A 21687-nucleotide genomic window follows, 5' to 3' on the forward strand; every position below is an offset into this window, starting at 1 on the left:
TATAATGACACAGATATTAAACTGTATTCTTGTATCCCCCTGGGTCCACGAGAATCACATTCTGACAATCAAAAACGAAACAAAGACCACGAAACGGAAGTTCTAAGTCGAGAGTCGAAAGACGGAAACCAAACAGAAGAGACGAATATAATCAATATTTGAAGTAACAATGATGTAATTACCTGAAATCCGTGTCTCTATTTCAATACGTTATCAGAAACTTGCTGATGACAGCGTTTAAAATCTTATCAGGGTAAGGAATATTAAAAAAAAGCATTAGTAGCAGGAACAAATGTACCTGAACTTTCTCACAGTATTTCAATGAAGTTAAATAACCGAAATCCATAATCTTCAGGTATGTCTTACAAATCTATCGGCTACCACAAACAGATGGAGATGAATGCGTCATGGAATAGCGCGTAGTGTAGTCTGGTACAAGTATACCGACGTTTCAGACATGCTTGGTGCCTCCAGTATCACGGCAACTCCCCTGAAAAAATATCACTAAACTTCTACCAGATTACACGACGTAACAACCGATAAGAGTCATCTTCATACACAGTGTCAGAATATTTTTACGTTTTGTGCAGAGCTCCCGTTAGAAAATTAAGGAAAATAACACGGCATGTGGGAGATGAAAAATTATGCAAAATCTTAATCGGAACATGACAGGAACATTTCTGTTTTAAGACGCACAAGCAGATTACAGGATATTATTAAAAAGTTTATAGAGCTGGATGACGCGAGGATGTAAACTTGATACACAAACCAAACGTGGCAAAGAAAACCTAATTAACAATATGATACAAAATTAAACCTGTAAAGCCCTCTGACACTCGTAGGTACCAGTAACTGCATTTTGTTTTACAGATTTCGTCTGAATCTCAATGTAAACAGCGATTGTTTCCTTTAAAAGCATTTACTAGTTTATTTTTGCAATGACGATTTGTTATGTTTTATTTGCGGTACGGGCTCAATTCTGTAATAATATTTAGGCGGCTTTGAATGTTTAAACCAACTGTTAACCGAAGATATAGATCACGTTATGAGAAAGACTTAAAACTTAAAATGAACCGCGCAAAGCGTCAAATTCCCGTCTCTCCGACTGAATAAATATAAGAGATAAGGTGCAAAACATGGCTTGGTTGGGCGTGACGCAAAAAATCTGCAGTTAACCCTTCGAAGCCGAAGCTCGTCTTCATAATATTTACGAATCCAGACCCTACCGCGAAGAAAACACTACACCTCACCATTACGAAAATCAGCTGGTTAACCCTTTGAAGCCGAAGCTCGTCTTCATAATATTTACGAATCCAGACCGTACCGCGAAGAAAACACTACACCTAACCATTACAAAAAATCAGCTGGTTAACCCTTCGAAGCCGAAGATCGTCTGAATATTATTTATGAATTCAGTCCGTACCGCGAAGAAAACACTACACCTCACCATTACAAAAAATCAGCTGGTTAACCCTTCGAAGCCAAAGCTCGTCTTCATAATATTTACGAATCCAGACCGTACCGCGAAGAAAACACTTCACTTAACCATTAGAAGTCGAATCAGGCGGTACCACGTAAGATTTAACAAAAGAACAACCCGGTCACAGCCTTAACACACGGCTAGCTCCGTTTCACCAATGCGTGGCGTACTGCATTCTGAAATGACGTCACATTTAAAAGCCGCGCGTCATACACTTATTTTAGGACCACATTTCCATACCGTAATCATCTGTGTGAACGTTTGAGCCTTATAAATAATCAATTTTACTTCAGCCAAAAGAATGTTAGCATATATCAAATCTAAAACTTCTTGACGATGGTGAAGAGTCAATTGAATAAAAATTTACTTGGATGGGGCCAGAGTATTATTAACTGAACCCAATACCATCTACAGAAAATACAAGGAGGCTGCACACATGGCACTACTCGCCAATCCTATCAGCCAGCCTAGTTTGGACTTATCTCCTATTTGGATACCTGTCATCTCTCAAGAAATCCAAGGTGGGCATCGAGTTTCAAGTTAATATTCATGTGTATTTATTCCCACTTGTTGTGAGCTTTTGTCTTTTGGTTTTATCGTGTTTAACGAATTTTATTTCTACTATTTATTCTTTTACGTCCCACGGTGTGGTAATGCCTTTTTATTCTGGGACTTTCACTTTTTAATTTGTCCGGAGATAGGGATTAGCTCTATCTAGTGGGCCGAACTGAGTAGGAACCTGAAGACGGAGATAGAGCCCCATCTCCGAAACGTCGTTTTACGTTTTATATATACTAGACGATGGATAATATCCAAGTAAATTTTTATTCAATGTTAACATAACTAAATGGAACCAATTTCCAACGAATTACTTCACACATACTACATAAATTTTATAGCAAACGTCTCACTGTACCTAAAAACGCAAAGCCGTGAAGAAGTATGAGAGACTATAGATGGAGACTAAGAAATGATCTCCGGCCACTTTAGCTCCGGAGAAGTGGCGGGTAGACACTGGACAGGTGGCGTGTATCAGAGACGGTCTGGACGCGGTTGTAAAGGGAAAAACGACCATCCCATGCCAGGAATCAAACCCAGGTCGCCCAGCCAACACGACTGACCAATCCCGACTCATCACGCTCCAGTACTTTCGATATTCTTATATCGATAACAACAACAAAGACAACTTTATAACTCTCTTGATATATAATTTACTCTTCAAATAGAAATACTCTATCACAAATAACAAGAAACACTTATTACGTGAATGCAAATATTAATTATTTATTGTTAAACAAATAAGGCGTTAGTATTACCGGATGATAGTAAGTTTTTACATTGGAAACTACGTGGAAGGAAGCTGTCTAGCCTATTTCCATACACTCACTCTAATATTTTCTGAAACGACTTAGGGAAACAATAAATGTCACGATGGCCGGTGATTCGGTAGAGGCTCGAATTTATTTCCTCCTGAACATGATGCAACATTGGCAATCGACCGTACACGCATGAAAATAAAAACATTTATGTCGGTTGAAACTGCAGTTACATTTTCTGAAAGTACCACAGAATGTTAATTTCCTCCCCCCCCCTTCCCAGAAATTTCCGAAAGTCAATAGCGAATCTGTTATTGTAACGCTCAAAACTGCTCATTTTCTTTTTACCTTCACACTGCATTCGATTTTACGTCATTTCATACCACAAACGAGTCCCCGATGCGTCAGAGTTCGTGTGTACTCCAACACAAATCACTTATGCTGTTAAACTTACACGCACACAAAGTGATTTTTCTTTACGTGTTCCTCCTCTTACCATTGATGTATCCCTCCACCCACGTAATTCCTTTTTGTTATTTAAGAGGGTGTTGAACAAGATACCCTCGAACCCCTACACGCCCAGCACTTCACATGTAAAACGCTTGACTCAGCCCATTATCTCCCCTTTAATCGAGGTTAATATTAATGTTCATAACTACTGGTTTGTCACTGTGATATATAGAGTGTTGCCAAGTAACACAGGTTTATAAATGTGAGCCAACACAGATGGGGAAACTCAGTGAGTTCAGAGAATGAAAATACAAATTGGTTACGTGGGATTTATTAATTAGGGTTAACGGATAAGACAGGCATTACAAACGTTCCTCAATCGTATCTCGAGGTCAGATTTCAAGTACTTATTTTTCATTCCTTACAGGCATTTAATAAAAAAAAGGTAAGAGACAACTGGGAAGACCAAAGCAAAGATGGGGGAATATAAAAGATCCTAGATCAGTGATGGACTCTTGTGAATACGGTAATAAATCTTATCATTCCAAAGAAAGCGGGAAATTTACAGATTATTTTTGCTTCTCAAGAACTCTGTTCAGTCGAGTTGGTTTGATAATGAGACACGAAATAAATTATTCTAACATCAATGAGCTATTCGATTTATTTTTTCTTTTGACCACTCACCCCCTTCTAGTGCCAAGGCTGAGAGTAAGTAGGAGCTTACTCTTCCCCCAAACGCCTACATGGCGTATAGTGGGACAGCTTTACATTTTTACGTACAATCTTTGACACACTCTGTAAAAACGTTCGTACTTTTATCACTGCATCCTCTGTAAAACCGTCATTGGCACACGTATAGAAATAAATGTTTATTAATAATATAATAAGCACTAATATAATTCAGATAAATACCCATATCTGAACAAATATAGGGAAAATTACATTCTTCAATCATTCTAAGCGAAATGCTTGTATTAAGTGAACATATAGTAGAACGTGTTATTAATGTACACGTATGTCACCATGAGATCTTGTCGTATGAAACTGCAGTCAAGACACCAATCGCATACACTACATCTCTGATTCTCAGCAGGAAGGGATCAAGTGGAACGTAATTTGTATTCGTTTAACTCCTTACCAAAATCCGAAATACTGAGACGAATAAGAAAATACACTAAATGATAAATTTGGATGCCTGTGGAGAAAAGTGAGTGGCCTATTTTACAAATTACTAATCCAGCTCCTGGTAAATGAGAAATGTACACAAAAATATAGTCTAAGAAACTCGAAGCTCAAAGACCACTACGGAAATCTGAACACAGAGAACAATTTTATAATAGATCTCAATGAAGGCGTGAAGATGTCAGGGGGGGGGGGTTCAATCAGTTCAGGATAAGGCCAATTACTGCAGTAATTATTCTGTGTCCCATAAAACAAGGCGGATTCCTTGACCTGAAAAACGATTCTCTCGTTCTAAAAACGAAGCGTTGGATGTACAGATGAAAATAACTAAAAACCCAAATAATGACAAGCGTCGAGAATCGAAGTCGCACGGAGAAGGGTAAGGGTGGGAGAGGGGCAGTTCGTGTTAAATTAAATTAAAAATCCTGTACAAATAATTCTCACCCATGATGAAACTACAAACTTCCCTCTTCCTTACTTAGATCACAGCTGACGAACTGGAAATATTGTTTAAATTGGACCAGCTGTTCCAAAATTATGAGGCAATGAACACACACACACACACACACACAGCGTCTGGTCGTCCATTATGTGTGCGTGCGTGCATGAACAAGATGGACACATTATCAACATTTATTTATTTCATTTCCGATTACTGAATATAATGAGAGACAGCAATTTTCCGACGTCTGTGCACGGAGAATCCGCGGTGCTACAACTGTAGGTTTGGTCGCTCTCTCTCTCTCTCTCTCTCTCCGGACCCCAAACCTTAGTACATCACTTCACATCACCTCCCCCGGAAACAGGCTGGAACCAGCTCGTTACGAGGGTCCACGATGTAATGACCAGTAACATATGTCAGTTCAGTCATCATAATTACACAATTTTTCACTTCAGAAAATGAGAGACCGTAGTGACATCAGACGGTCACCTAGTGACCTTCATACCTACAAAGCCATACCCGATGTATGGCGGCTTCCTGGCGTTTTATTGAGGCAGTAAATCCCCTTGGAAATTTTCTCAAGAAGACAAATGTCAGAAATACAATGGTCAGCAGAAATACAAGGACACTGTAAGACCCTATCTCCCAGATTATAATAAGTCTATACGGAGAAGATCTTTCTACAAACTTAGAACAATTATTATGTAGTATAGGAGTCAGGCAAAATACGTAACGGTTTGCTCCAGTATTAAAGAGAATTATTTCATTTCGATCACAAAATGTTATTTTAAAAAAAAACTTAAAAGGAGAGACTTTAAAAGGCTTCACATACAACGGAATGCAATATTTTGTTTATTTCCCTATCTCTACGCAATTTAGCAACGATTCATGACCATCTCTTTCAACCTGGAACATGCCAGAACGTCCCAGCAATTTTATCAAGACCACAAACCAGCATATCTATCCAAAGTTTACACAAATAAGATTTAGATGTTCAGTTCCTACCTCTAAGAAAACACAACGCGTCTAAAGTACAAAATTCAACACTTTAACACTAACACTAGAGTATAAAATAAGCAAACAAATATTAACACTATAAATGACACTAGATTTTTTAAAACCATTTTTGATTATGTGAATTAATTCCCTTTTGCCACTGATGATGACCTCTTGAGGTCGAAACGTGTTTGGCACTAGTGTCATTTATAGTGTTAATGGTTTGCTTATTTTATATTCTAATACACTACACCAGGGGTGGCCAACCCAAATGATCTTTCGGGCCACTTTGGAAATGCATCATAACTCCGCGGGCCACATATAAAATTATATATCCCCATATTAGATTTAGATACACTATATATTCGCAAGAATATTATTTTAAAATCAAAGTTAATTTTTTCTCATAATTTCGACAGATAATTTTTGAATATATGGATGCACAAATAATGTATTTTTTTAATACATTGGTTTTCACTACTTTGGCCATTATAAAATAAATATATTTTGTAAAAGTGTGATGAATCTCGCGGGCCGGAAAAATGTTCAAGGCGGGCCACATGCGGCCCGCGGGTTGGCCACCCCTGCACTACAAGGTGGGCAAAGTTTTATGGTTAACATTGTTTAAGAAAATGATTACTCTTTAGTCTGAGAAGCATACTAAACACACACATAGCCTCGGAAAAATTCAAAGTTCCTGCATTATAATATAGCGGTACATATAGTTACCACTGAGATTTAAAATCCAAATTAAGTTCCTATGTTGTGATACGTGGCTCGATGTTTAATGTGCGTTCATTGTCAAAGCACCTTCTGCAGGGTAGGACGAATTAGAAAAACCACTTTTGAACAAGATTAATTTTATTACCACCGGGTACCATTGACGTAGCACGTTGTGCGCTGGTTCCTTTAATACAGCACACCATCTAGTACCGACAAATGCAACACATCATTCAGGTTCGAGTCTGTGCCATTTCATCGAAAAATCAAATTAACCAAACAGATGATTAATATTTTTCATTACATATGTTTACCAACCACTTAAAAGTGTTTAATATTCAGTCACTTTTTTAGGCGTTGTTTGAACAAAGTGTATAAAATCAATCAGGCCTCTAAACTTTATTTCACATCGAGCTCAAATCTAATTTTTATCGCTTAAAATAAATAATTTACACTTTTATCACCCTAAAAATACATTCAACACTGAGGTCCTATATAATATTTCTGAACAGTATAGCTATTATAACGAACCCCCAATCCAGATAAGAGCCTCAATCAACTGCCCGGATTATTTATTCAATTACCAATATAAAGTAACATAGAAGCATATTGTGCGAAAAGATGTAAACTGATCTTTATTGTTTGTAATTTTTATCTGTCACTGTTCGCTAAAGAACCACGATACAAATGTTACAGACTAATCTTCTATTTTGAATTCAGTTAAATTAATCATAAATCATGTGAATGACAAGCTTGTCGCACTGAACTACGCTTATGGTTCAACATTCTTAACATGGCTTTCAACTATAACACGACGACCAAACAAGCTATCCACTAAACACCACCACTGGGTTACCTCCACCTGAATTTAGTTTCCGAGTGTCCCGTAAGACAGTAAACACACAGCAGCACAGTCTTCATATCAACGACATATAAGCGCATCACAGGACAATAGCATCTACATGAGAAAATAAAGAATGGCTTTGTGGGTGTAATAGGATATAAAGACAGTTATAGCAAGGGATCATAAGGGCGTGTGATATGGCGAGACTCAGGTATGTTGTGCTGTGTTATATGTAATGACAAAGACTCACGCAACCAAGCCACCGTGAATTCTTCGCCTTTTACACAATGTTCAAAAACAGAAGAAAAGAGTTATCTAGTTGCGGGCCTACAACATGCAGAGATTGGTAACATTGTTATTTCTTGTCACCGTTGGTAGTACTCATTCGTTACAGTTCGGCGTATCGAGTAGTGTTTACAAGTTAGACAACACTTCCAATCACTCTTCGTAAATAATTCTAAGTGTAGGTAAATATTTAGTTTTTACTGTAGAGAAACTTTCAGAACTCCCTGTATTACCTTCGAACCATTTAGAGAGTGAAAAGTTGGAAGCCCAAAGCCATTCTCTTAACAGGATAACCTCTTGACAGTGTCATTCTTCTGCACTTTCATGGCTTAAATCTCTTTAAATTTAATCTGCAAAGCTATACTCTGCAAAGGGGGAAAAAAAAATAGGACAAGGAAATTCTATCAAGGTGAAAAATTTACATGGAACGGTGTTAAAAGCCTATCTAAACAAACGATGCCCGGATCATAAGCGAAGGATATTGAAAGATACACAACACGAATTGTAGGGAACACTTACTTAATGTATGCCTCAGTACGTTTCGTGCGCATGCGCTAATCTTGAGGTTGTTTTTGTCTAGGCAGTTACTGTAATCATGTTTTCAAGAACCACAAATCCCTATAATTCTTCTTAGCCAACATATATTTTCCAAAATATTACGTGTTCATGACAAAAGACGGGCGCTTGTCCGAAACACGTAATTATTCGATAACACGTAGTGTAAAAAAAAGTGACTGGCGAAAATACACACCGGGTCTCTACACTAGACAGAAATGGCAAACATGCATCAGAACTGAGTGAGTGCGCGGTGGAAACATCTCTGAACTCTGACGCAGCCTTGAAATGGAACTTGCAGAGAATCTACACACAGCAACCGACGGTAAGCGCATTTTCCAAGCCCTCAGTGAACACGTGTAAATGGGTTTGCCAGACTATTCGTAACACAAGAATCGGATACGTCGCAACTCGTGTCACGACCCGATACTAATGCAACGTTAATCAGTGGCGTAATTAGTCACCATTTTGTCCTCCGGCTGTTAGTCAAAGCACACCACAGCCATTATCCAACATTCTATGGAGAAAAAAATATTACAACCACGGGTTAACGCATGCCACAAACAAGAACAAATAAAGATTAGTTTCGCTGTGTAATAGTAATAAAAGTGATATGATTAATACGTACCAAATTAATGGTTACTTTCAGCTATAATTTAGCATAAAAGAGGCCTTGGGATATGTATTTCAATAACAGTTAATAATAACTCGTATAATGGCTGTTATTCAGTAATAAATTGATGAAAAACGTGGTTGTAGAACAAAGGAAAATATCTGACAGAGAATCACATAAAAGAACGCAAAACGAGAGCAAGCGATACTTTTATTGGTTGTCAAATATCATTAAACTTATCAACTACACAAGTTATTTATGCAGGAGTACAGTGTACAAATTTAAGTCACGCATCCAACTACATGCAGGGAACCACTAGAAATAGGAATGACCAAAATGACAAACCAAGGATTGTCCAAAAACACAGCACGGCACTAATGTATTAACTGAGAGAACAATACCCAATAATATAAAAATGATATAATTTATGTTTGTGTGAGTAAGTATATCACCTGACGTGTGTAAGCGCTAAGGACTTATGTTGTATTATTCAGATCAGCTCACAAAGATGTGGGCGGAATATATGGTTTCCTGATGATAGACGTTAGTTATGGCTATACGTATTCAATGGTCCCCACACACACACACACTTTCAACATTCCTAGAGATGGATGTTTTTAAAATGTATTCTTCCTTGTAGAGCGAAAGACAATGGTTTTGTATGGGTGTGGAGTTTCTTGTGCACCCTGAGGGAAGAACACAGATTTAAGCTGTCTGAGAAGAAAGTTCTGAGAAGAATTTTTGGTCCTATGAACTAAGAAACAACCGGATATCATGCGGAGCTCCATAACTTATGCTCTTTACCAAATATTAATTGGGTAATCAAATCAAACAAGACGAGGGCAATGTTTATAATACATTTGATGAAAATCAGTTCAAAATTAAAATGGAACACATAGACTTACACAGACAGAATGGTGATCTCATTACCCACATTCTTCCTTGAAAAGGAAAGTTGTATAAAAAATGTTTTAATCACATTTTTCCGGGCAACAAACAAACAAACAAACAAATATTAAACATCTAAACCAACCGTAGTAAATTTCAGTTCTATCGTCTTTAAAACAGAACCTCTGTATCAATTAAAATTAGAACAAGCAAATTCAGTGGCTCTCTGAAATACTGCAATTATCACGTGGAACACGCAGTACTAACCGGAGATTCAATCCGGAAACTCTCCTGTCGTTAAGAATGTCCTGTGTAGTCACATCATCCAAACTCTCAGTAAGACAAACAAACAAACACTCATCTCCTGCCGGGTCCATGTCGTCAACTGCACTGTAGACGTAATCTGATAAAAGAGCTACAACGGATGAAAGATCTAGTTACGGTCCGTCGCCAAAGTAACAAAATGTTTCAATGCTGTCGCTTCGGTTTCCAGATTCCAATAAAGTTTTTACTACACAAACCGGTACTGATACTTCAAATTTAAATACTTGTCTGAATAATAACAAAACAATTGTGACTAACAAATAAGCTGACTATTACAAGACTAGTCACGTGCCGGGTCAGAAATAAAGCTTGCGACTCCAAGACGGGGGGCAAAATTACGTGCTGCTAAGTACGGGCTATCGCACACCTCGTCAACCACAAAACAGCTCGGAGTCATCCGATATTTATCATTTGCCTCCGTAAGAGAGGGATCCAAGTACAGAGAGCTCACATTATGTATCGAGACAGAAAAAACAAAAGAACTACATACTTCCAAATAATAATAATAATAATCCGTGGCGTACAGCCCTCTGAGAGCCAAGGCCGACTAGCTGGCGTTCACATGCCTAAGCAGAGGTAAACGATCAACCAACCAGACGCAGGGTGACGTGTGGTCAGCACGACGAACCCCCAGCCATTGCTAGCTTTCATGACCGGATTGTAGCTCCCCAATTTCCTCACGATGCTGGGTTGGCACCGGTCCCATACACTGACGAAAGCTCATGAGAAATTTCTTTCCCCGAGACTCGAACCAGCGAGCATTCCGTATCGCCAGTCCGAAGCAAGATGCCTCAGACCGCGCGGTTAATGTAATATGTATAAACTAACGTGAAGAAACTCTTTTCAGGTATAAAGTAATAACAGACAAGATATTAAATCTGTTCACTTATTAGAAAAAATAATCCTATATTGTCTTAAATATAATTCATCCAGTACTTTACACAATTAAATGACAGAGTGAAATTAGGTTTTTGATATTCCACTGCAAGCAATTACTGTTAATAAAATATAGCGAGAAAAGATTATGAGCTACCTTTCCTCATATCATGACGTTAATTATTCAATTAATGCCCTATCATTTCATTCACCAATTACAATTTTATAAACATACGCGTGTTGAAAGCCAGCTTGACTTCGCGTTTCCGCGGTGAGAAACCAACACAAAGCAACATGATACATTACAAATGTGTTTTGTGTGTTATAATATAAAAAAAATATATCCAAAATAAGCATTTTACACTGTCAATTGAAAAGTCAAGTTTTTGTTAACATTAAATAAATATTTACATTTTAAAAACTGGAACTCTTTAATGGAAACAATGTAATTCAAGCAACACCAGGTTTGAACATTTGAACTGTATTCCAATTAGCATTGTCTGCGATCGTGTTATTCCGTAAAATGAGGACAAGAAGATAATTTATTTCACATCTTATAAAGCAGACAAAATATGAAAGGAAAGAATTGTAACATTCTATAGAGTTATTTAGACTATTCGTCTTGTCAGTCGAAATAACGCGAGCTAAAGATGTAGAGGCCAATTATAAAAAAAATATAATCTGGAAAAAGCACAAAACTTTCAGAACGGCAAGTCTGAAGTCGACTAAAATATTATATTTTAATAACGACAGTCATTTCTTCCTATTTGGTTACTTACCTGGAACATAATTAGTATAACAATAGACCAATGCCATATATTTTTCAATAGTCTTATGAAAACTTCATTTCTTACTGTGCCCCGGTGGGTATCTGTCGGCATTAAGTTACGTCACCCCTTGTAATCGTGTCTTCCTCCTAACGTGGGCTGGATTTACTTTATGTAATTGTAGGGGAGAGCTGGGTAAAACAGGTCGCCTGGCTTAGAAACTGCTGCTCCCTTGTGAATTGCAGGCGAACTTCTCAAAGAGAGGAGGGTAACTCGGTATTTAGAAAGAATCAACGAAGGACATCTTATTATTCGTAACTACTTGGAAGAAAGTTGTTTTCAACAGTTTCTATTCATATCTTCGGTTCATCTGATTCTCACTTGACTTCTGTATCAAAGAAACAATTTGGTTTCTTATTGATGGAGGCAGTAACTCTGTAACCTTGCAAGATTACACGGTGCAACATCCTCGAAGAAGCTAGTCATTTTCATTTTAATTTCTTCGAGTGCGAGCTTTAACACTGGGAGCCAAATGACTGAGCCCCGCGGCTATAAGGAACTGCAGCGAACCTAGGGTAAAACCCTGCAACTAGAACACAGCACAACAAGGCCCGGTGACGGAACCGAAATGACGCCCTGGACGTGGGGTTGTTAACCCGTGGTCCGCCTACGTGTTTTGTACGGCCAGTGTACATATTTGTAATATTCTATCACTCTACGATCCAAAATAGTTACCTACATCAGAAAACACTCTTTATTGATATCGTAAATAAATAACAGCAGGTCTACTTATAACTGTGAGCGACTGTACAGATTGTCGAACGTCAAATCAAAAACTAAGTACAGGTAGTATGGCGTCTGACAAACAACTGGAGGGTTGAATGCAAATAGAAAAAGAAACACTGATACTCAAAAAGTATTCAAACTAAAGCAGTGCCTGGTATGTAATGACGGCAGATTACAATTTTACCTGTTGTCCTTCCTGATTCCTGAATAGTATTTGACGTTCTTTGTAATCTCTATCTGATTCCGAATCTGGAATAAAGAATTCTGTTTCATGTAAGGTTTTCGTGAAATAAGTAATTTCAATTTCTAATGTTTAGGAATTCAACCACTTTTACATACTGTAACGTTATTCAGATGATACAGAAAAACATCAAAATTTTCTTTACTTCCATTTTAAGCAACATTAAACATATGAATGGGAAAATAAACCTGTAAAAATTGTTCCGGTTCCACACTGTGTAACAGAAACAGAAAATAACACTTATATTTAACGTGTTCGAAACTTTTTTTTTCCACTTGATTTCCCCTTATAAGCTCCCTTTTCAAGTGTTCAAGCAACACTGATCCAAAGATAGCTGTCTTCGGACTCATCGCCGTGAAAAACTCAAACCCTTCAACACTGATCCATCTATTCGAAATCCATTTCCCCTGGTAGCGATTTTCCATGGTAGAATTCCGATAAACACTGAGTAACATGTGAATTTGTTTAAACCACATATCCTAACTTAATGTCGTTTTTAATAAACTGTCATGGCGCTGTACTCGTTGGGAGTCTGAAAAGGGTTAAGAATCGCCAGGCGCAATTATGAGAAACGAAATATATAAATCAAGGGTGTTTCACAATAGGGTACTGAGGGTACCGTCACGTCGAGACGGCTAGAAAAATCCACAGTTAACCGACACGAATATATCACCTCAGTCAGGCTAAGACGACTGTCACCTGGGTTGCAGGAGAAAAGTTTCGACCTAGGCAATGCGGAAGAGCATCTGGACTTTATTAAAAAATATAATTCTTCAACTCTCATAACGTAGCGTTTTAACGAATAAGTTCAACATGATAAATTTTATCCACAGATTTACTGTCATCAGACTTCTGCTTGGGTCAACACTATCATTGTCAAGAGTTTTATCCTGATGAACAAACAACAGTCCGGTAGAAATCTGCCAACGTTTCAGAGATGCTTGCTGCCTCTATCATCAGGGCAAGGACTCCTGAAACATCGGTAAACTTCTACCAAACTACACGCCGCAACGACCCAGAAAGACAGCCATCTTCAATCTACATTTGATCTGTGGGTATGAAACAAGATCATCACGCTCTGCGCCATATCAGATGAACGTGAGTTCGCATTACTTTCCCACCTTTTGTCAGTATAAAGACTCTTGCTATAGTCAGGACAGAACGTCCGGTGTTCGATTTCGGACAGGACAGGATTTCTATCTTCCCGCCACGTCCAGATCGGTTTCCTATACAGTAGGTACCGGGGTTCTAGCCGGGGTGTGAAGCTAACCATCTTGTACCCAGAATAAAAATTCATGGAGAAACATTTTTGTTATTTATTGTCTTTCTACTAGAACATGAGAATTTTGAATAAGCCCCCTTATCAGAAACATACGTCTTTCGTGTATAAATCAATGCTGTAGGTAGTATCTCCATACTGACAGAATATTTCAAGTTTTCTTGCGTTCAGAGATTTCTAAGGAACAGCTCCATACAAACTCCACTCTTTCATATTAAACGATTAATCACTTGTGTACTTAACAGAAAGTCTCAAGTCTACAAGCCAATTACTGCTGGTAGACAATTATGAAGACAGATGACACGATTGCTTTTAATTTTGTCTAGATACCGACGTCCTCGTCTAATAAAGAACACGACTTTCAACCGACCACATAACGATTCTACATACCTGTAAGTCAAGAAGAATTTACATAATATTCTCTGTCTTAATAAATGCAGAACACGTGTACTAGCAAAGACCAAGTGAATGGATGGTAGTAAGTACTTCAACTTGAGACGAAAGTGCTTCAACGACATTTTAATACGCCTAAGGCTTACGTTGAAAACAGCTCTCACATTTCTCAGAAACTCTTCAACCTAAATGTTATTAAGTATACGTAATATGTAATTTACCTGAAACAATCCAATGAAGCGGGGTTTATATTGAACAGCTAACAATCACTCAGCTGGTTAAAAGAATTCTAGACCTTTATAAAACCCGATGGTTCATTACAGTGTCCACAAGACCCCGACACTGATCCAAATTCTGAATCCAGTCCACATCTTTACATTCTATTTCCTAAGATCCATTTTAGTATTATCTCCCCATCTACGACTAGGTCGACTTCATTCAGATTTCCTGACTAAAAGTTTCTACACATTTCTCACATCACTCTTAAGCTTAGTTTTCTCTGCGTTTACTTCTATACCAACTTCTTTAAAAGCATCTAACAACGATTCTACATTTTTATTACTGATATATACGTTCTCAGGGGAAAAATCCATCATCGGCATACAAACTCTTCGTTTCCTATTCTAAACCATTCTGAATAGGAAATTTCATCAGACGTGTTTAAATATGCGGAATACACTTTTGATTTACAAACATTTTAAAGAGTCCATCCAGCTTAATTGGTTCACGGAATTCAATAATAGAATAAAATAGAACACTTCCCTCATAACTAAATCAAACGTTTATCCAAAGTCTACATAAATGGCTTATGTTGAGTTTAATGAGTAGTAAGTCTACATCACATTCAATATGAATATCTTTTGGGTCGCTGTGCTGTGTAGTCTGGTAGAAGTTCACCGACGTTTCAGAAGTACCTGCTGCTTCCAACATAAGAACTCCCTGATGATGGAAGCAGCAAGTACCTCCGAAACCTTCTATCATACTTCACGGTAAATAACCTTGAAGACAGCAAAGTTCATACACGTCGCCGTGAGAACCAAAAATCTCACACATTAAGAATGTGGGATAGTATGAAATACAATTGAGATCCAGGATAAGTACACACAAACATTCTACCTGACTAAAAGGCCAAATTAATTCAAAACACGCACTTGACCGGATGCAAGGGCAATTCCAGTCAGACTATTCGTCTCCTGGCTTCCGGTAATCAAAGACTATAGGCCTAAGTTTACCTGAAAACTATCGATACACGTATGAAAAAAAATAAAATTACAACGAATTCTAAATTAAAATCCAGACGTGTGTAACCGGGGGGCTCACACAAACCCGTTGATAATTTTGTTCATTTTATCTGACCCCTTGGCACAGAAAATATAAGATACCTAGGCGATACATCAGTATCAAAATATCGATACACATATATCCACATATCGATATATTTGCCTGTCCCTTCTTCAAAATTCCAAAATGAATAAGAAAATACAGTAAGCCCCTTGTTAAACTGGAGTCACACCGCTGATCAAATCATATTTAAAAACATTCCTAAACTTTGAGACTCTAACTTTATATTCTATCCATACACAAGACTAGACGTTAATCTTTAAAGGGAATGTTTGACTAAAAATGCCTGTTTCCGTATGTGATGAGAATTAGATGTTCTTGAGGTACGTTGTGAGTGTTGTGAGTATTGTGGGTGAAGGATATATTTTCTGAACCCCAAATATGCATGAAATTTAAACTGTTCAGCCTATCTGAAATGTAGCAAGCTAATATAATTATTTTTAATTCTCGTAAGTGTTAGACTGAGTCTACCACCTCCATGGGGCAGAGTCCTCCTAGAGAAGCTAATACTCACAAGCTCGTCAAAAAATTTCCCGCCTTATTCAGTTTTAAGTTTTATGAAACAATTCACAACAGATCAGATCAGAAACCTAAGCCAGATAAATCTTGTCCAAACCCTCATATATTATATCCTTAATATCAATTTAATTATTAACTTCACACCTATAACACATATCACACATGGTATTGTACCTTCAGGTTTCCCGAATAAATACTTTACTTGCTACATTCCGCGCCAATCATGTCATCGCCATAATATTATTTGGTAAATGTACAAATTATGTACCTCAGAGGATGATTTTAGGTTCTCACGGAGTATAGTACAAAGATGGCTGTCTTGTGGGTTGTAGCACCGTGTAGTCTGGTAGAAGTTAAACAACGTTTTAGAGGTCAATCGGCATCACCATTATCAGGAAGATCGCCCTGTTGATGCAGGCAGTAAGGACTTCTGGCTTGAAGCTTCGATGATGCGTACCTGCAGTTAAAACTTTATGACTGTAAACCAGTAACAATAAAGGCAGCATGTGTGTCAGCCAAGGTATCCGTCCAGGTCCGTGGCGCTTTTAAACACTCAGTACCAAAGTAAGTTTTTAAAATGAGGGGTTTTTTGGCTCTCACACTCAACTCTTACAGCCGCGATTAATTTGTGCAGGAAACGATGAAGCGCGACTGATTTGACTGCTACAAGAAAGATCAATTACGAAAAAATATTTTAATATTTTTGCAGAGGATTGTTATGGACGGTTGTTTGCTGTGCAAATATCGGTTTAAGCAGACTTTAACAATTAAGGCACGAAACATGACGTCACCTATCTCGACTCAGTTCATGTGACCTCATAGTGGCTTCAGATGTTACAGGAAACGACGCGGGGCCTTCATTCTGAAAACTGCGTGCATCAAATCTAATGGCTCTACACAATTTGCCCCGACATTGCCTTTCCATCGTATTTGATCTCTGAAAAGGAGGATACGGCTTGATAATTCATTTACAAACGAGCCTTATACTTAAATCTACTGAGAATTTTTGCAGCCAAAGCTTTGCTCCAATCAGGCAATTGACTGACAGTTCAGTGAATGACAGCTTTACCAAGAGAAACTGCAGCTTAAGTTCTGGTCCATACTTTATTCGTTCTCTGCGAAACTTTATAGCCTACATAACAAATTAACTGACCTTCTTTCATTGTTTCACACAACTAACCTTACTTCAGACTGTAAAGGATTCTGCGAAACGAATGACTTCAAAACATAAAAATAACGTAAAATATAAAAAGAGAAGAAATAACTTTTCTCATTTCCAAAAGTGTCATGAAATCTGCGACATGATTAATGACTGCAAATTAAGTTCAAAAATGATGCAGACTTCCGTAAGATGAAGTAGAAACGGTGAAGCACAGTGAAGGCAGATAACTTTCTTTCCAAAAGCCTCTGAGGCATATAAAAGGATCTGCTCAGGGCTAAATGTAATTAAAGGAAGGCTTTTGATAGTGCTAAGTCCTCTCCCAGGAATTTAAGGAGAAACGAGTTCTGCAAAAGTGCAAAAATAAAAAAAAAGTACTGACAGTGAGTACTTGTACCACAGCGTGTACAGGAATCTAATAAAAAAATTACAAAATCAATTATAATGTAATAATAATTGAAACCAATTCTAATTTATGTTTTTGGTTGCAAGTACAGTGCGGACTATTTGTTCCTCTAGTAGACTCAAAGGTATCTCTGTGCTTAATTAAACACCAAATCATAAGGATGTATGGAAAAGTGGCGGCAAAGGTCCATGTATTCTTAACGTTCGTACTAGACAGTCGCCTTCACACTCTGGCGACTCTACCCAAAATAAAAGATCCCCAAATACCCGTTGAAGTCCCAAAGTCGGCATGGACTCGGTAAAAAATTACGCGCCATGTAAACGCACAGGGGAGAGGTGGTATCGCTTCTACTCATTCTTGACGTCGGCACTAGATAAGGGTGAGTGGTTAGGGTCACGCCCCGGCCGAGCTCTACCCCCGGGAAGGGACCCTGGTACCTATTGGATAGGAGGATGGGTGAGCCCCAGAGCCGGTCTGAACGCAGAGGCTAGAGGAAAAGTCCTCTGCCCACGTCGGGGAGCGAACCCCGGTAGTCCAGCCCGTAGTCATCGTTATCCCGACTGAGCTAAGATAAAAATAAGTCATTGACCCTATCAGAAATCGAACCCTGGTCGATATGAGCTTAGGGACGAAACAAAAGTTGCTAAGATTGATGGGTGATATTGGGGAGTAATTAATTTCACTATCAAATGTTGAATAATTCAGAAGAAAAATAAATTGATTTTCTGCATTTTTATTCGTGTTCCGTTCAATAATAGTACAATAAAGCTTGTAATTTCGAATATTTGACATATAAATGGAAACAGAGTTGTCCACTTCATTACGAAACTGGACGTCTGTAATAAAATTTCCAAAATATTTATCCAAAAAGACTTACCTATAACCCCAAAATGTGCACTAAAATGGAAATTTCCAGTCTAACTTCAATTAAATTGACATAATTCACTGAAAACAGAAAACGCAAGTGTAAAAAATACAATACCAAAAAGCCACAGGATCAGAACTACATAAATGCACACACAATTCCAGACATCAAAATATTCTTGCGGAAAGAAAGCTAAGATTTTATGAGAATCAATCAAGTTTATAGCACTGTTTTCTTACCAACTCTCTCATCTCAAAGAAACCAAATCCTAAAATAACAAACTTGTTTCCCTCTAGGGTGAGAGGACACGAAAAAGAAACATAAAAGGAATGATATAAAATGTGTTGGCAAGCGTGCGCATGCTCTGTGTCTGTTTGTCTTTCAAAGAGTTTGGGATCACCCCAACTTCAAACTCGCCCTTCCATTCCTGCAAACGTCTTTTAAATTCAAATTAGCGTGACATTCAACATTAGGGCGCAGAAACGTTTGTAGACTGACTTTCATTGTGGAAATAAATCATATTCCACGTTGATATGGATTAAGTTACCTCGGGCCAGTTCTTAAAAACTGTTGATTTAAAGCAAAGAACTGTAATTCAGCAAGTCGTATCCTTTAGAAACTAAAAGACAACTGTCTTGATTATAATAAAAATCCTTTGTGTACCAAGATAATATGGTTTGGGCCCAAAAGATTATCTTAGCAAACAACTTTGAAAAGTTTAGATTGCAGCCTAATAACGATTTCTGAACTGAGTAATAATTAATACAAAAATTTTAGAATATATTACTTTCCTACATGCCATATGACATAATGCGTCTCTCTCTTTATCATATTGCTCTATAATAAAAAAAGATTAATATTATAAATGCATGTAAATGAAGATTATTCTGATACTACTGCTGCTGCTGCTGATAATGTTTTACATGCACAGATGTGGACTTTTATAAATCGATATTCTTCAGTCGGTTTTATCAGACCTCTGACCCCGAGCATCAAACAATTACATTATACAAATTTTAAAAATAACAAAGAAAATATTTCAACAAATTCAATTTTAATAAAATGACGATTACGTGTGGGGGAAATGAGAAATATATACAACATTTTAAACGTGCGCGTAATATAATCGATTTTAAATAAACAGGATACTGAGTGGATTCGTCTAGCTCAGGATGGACCAAATGGTTGGCCATAGTAAACACTTTAATGAACTGTTTCCACAAAATATGCGTGTCTCATCGATAAGCTGAGGGATTACGGCGTCCCAAGACGTACTCTTCCATTGAATTACGACACGACAGCAAAGTTCAAATACGTCCTTTTTCCTCCTCTTGTTATCCGGAGACTGGAAAATGGAGTATCCACAGCAAGTTTATGATATACAACTTTTTAAAAATATGTGATATCGCTACTTTCTCCACAAAATTTAAGTTTCTAACGCGGAGAATAAGAAGACTTATGTTTTTTGGGATGCTGCGCCGTGTCTGTTAGACATTTACCGACGTATCAGAGGTTCATGCTTAATACCACCCAGTCTTGTTTAACTAACTAACTAGATGGCTTACCGAACCCGAAGGTTCATCACCGAATTAACCAAAGCCCTCCACCGGACCCTGTCCTGGGCCAACAAAATCCAGTTTCCTTCAACTCCTATCTCCCATAGATCCCGCCTGAGATTATCCTCCCATCTACGTTTAGGTCTCCCCAGCGGTCTCTTCCTTTCAGGTTTCCCAACCAGTACCCGGTGCACACCTTGTCCCATCCATGCGCGCTACATGTCCCGCCCATCTCACTCTTCTCGACTTAATCACCCTCACAATACTGGGGGAGCAGTACAGATTTTTAAGCTCGTCATTGTGCAGTTTTCTCCACGCCCCATCGTCTTCCCTCTTAGGCCCAAATATCCTCCTCAACACCCGATTCTCAAACACCTGCAATCTGTGTTCCTCCCTCTGAGTGAGAGACCATGTTTCGCACCCATACAAAACAACAGGCAGGATTATTGTTTTGTATACTTTAATTTTCAGGTTCTTAGAAATCAGACGGGAAGACAAAATATTTTGGACTGAGAAGTAGCAAGCATTTCCGGAATTTAGTCTCCTCCTAACTTCCTCACAAGTATCGTTTTGATTTGTTATTGTTATTCCCAGATATTTGAACTTTGTAACCCTTTCAAAGGATTTATTAGCCACCCTAAGATAATTTTGCTCGCCTGTCTTCTGATGACGAGATACTAACATGTACTTAGTTTTTTCTGAATTGACTTCCAGCCCCACTTGTCTACCAGCCTCTAGTAAAACTTCTGCGTTCCTCTTTATTGCATTCATATCGTCCCAAAATAAATTAACATCATCAGCATATGCCAATAGCTGATGTGTCCCATTCAATTGCAAACCCTCCTGCCTACCTTGGACCTTCCTGATGGCGTATTCTAGTTAAAGAGCAAGGGAGACAAAGCATCTCCTTGTTTTAGACCGTTCTTGATGAGGAATGTCTCAGATACATATTTACCTACTCGAATTTTGCTACAGGTTTCATTTAAGCAGATTTGTATTAGACCCACTAGCTTCTTTGGTGCACCAAATTCAATAAGAATATTATATAGCACTTCTCTCTTCACAGAGTCATGGGCTTTTTTGAAATCTATAAATGACTGATGTACGGTCCCACCGAACTCCCATTTTTTCTCTAGTATCTGACGAATGCAAAAGATCTGATCAATCGTTGATCTGTTTCGTCTGAACCCACACTGATGATCCCCAATAATTTCATTCGCATATGGGGTTAATCTTGCCAAAAGAATGTTGGATAGAATTTTGTATGAGGTTGATAGCAGCGAAATTCCTCGGTAATTACCACACTCAGTCTCGTCCCCCTTCTTATGAATAGGAATAATTATGGATTCCTTCCATTGTTGTGGCATCTCTTGCTTATCCCAAATTAACTGAATAAGCTTATGG

General features: G+C 38.0%; 1 protein-coding gene and 1 long non-coding RNA gene across 12 annotated transcripts in view; both read right to left on the reverse strand.

The window, feature by feature from the left end:
* LOC147871278 (uncharacterized) overlaps positions 1 to 21687 on the reverse strand; it is a 172649-nt gene that overhangs the window by 131707 nt on the left and 19255 nt on the right. Inside the window, exons 4-5 of one of the 11 annotated variants that reach the window (XM_087340031.1) lie at positions 18740 to 18807; positions 16567 to 16754 (exon numbers count right to left, since the gene is read on the reverse strand). The exons of 6 other annotated variants lie outside the window; for them this stretch is intronic. In XM_087340031.1, coding sequence (XP_087196157.1) covers positions 18805 to 18807 — 3 coding nt within the window. In that variant the 3' untranslated portion in view covers positions 16567 to 16754; positions 18740 to 18804. 4 more of the 11 variants (XM_087340032.1, XM_087340024.1, XM_087340030.1 and 1 more) reach the window with 4 other exon arrangements.
* On the reverse strand, positions 15238 to 16558 carry LOC147871292 (uncharacterized). The gene is made up of 2 exons (XR_015532487.1): positions 15409 to 16558; positions 15238 to 15351 (listed from the first exon to the last, which is right to left on the reverse strand). It is a non-coding gene; the product is annotated as an uncharacterized LOC147871292 (long non-coding RNA).

Source organism: Zootermopsis nevadensis, unplaced genomic scaffold, assembly GCF_977971745.1.
Source record: "Zootermopsis nevadensis isolate Lab colony 2312 unplaced genomic scaffold, Znev_1.0 Znev_ptg000060l, whole genome shotgun sequence".
NCBI lineage: Eukaryota > Metazoa > Arthropoda > Insecta > Blattodea > Termopsidae > Zootermopsis > Zootermopsis nevadensis.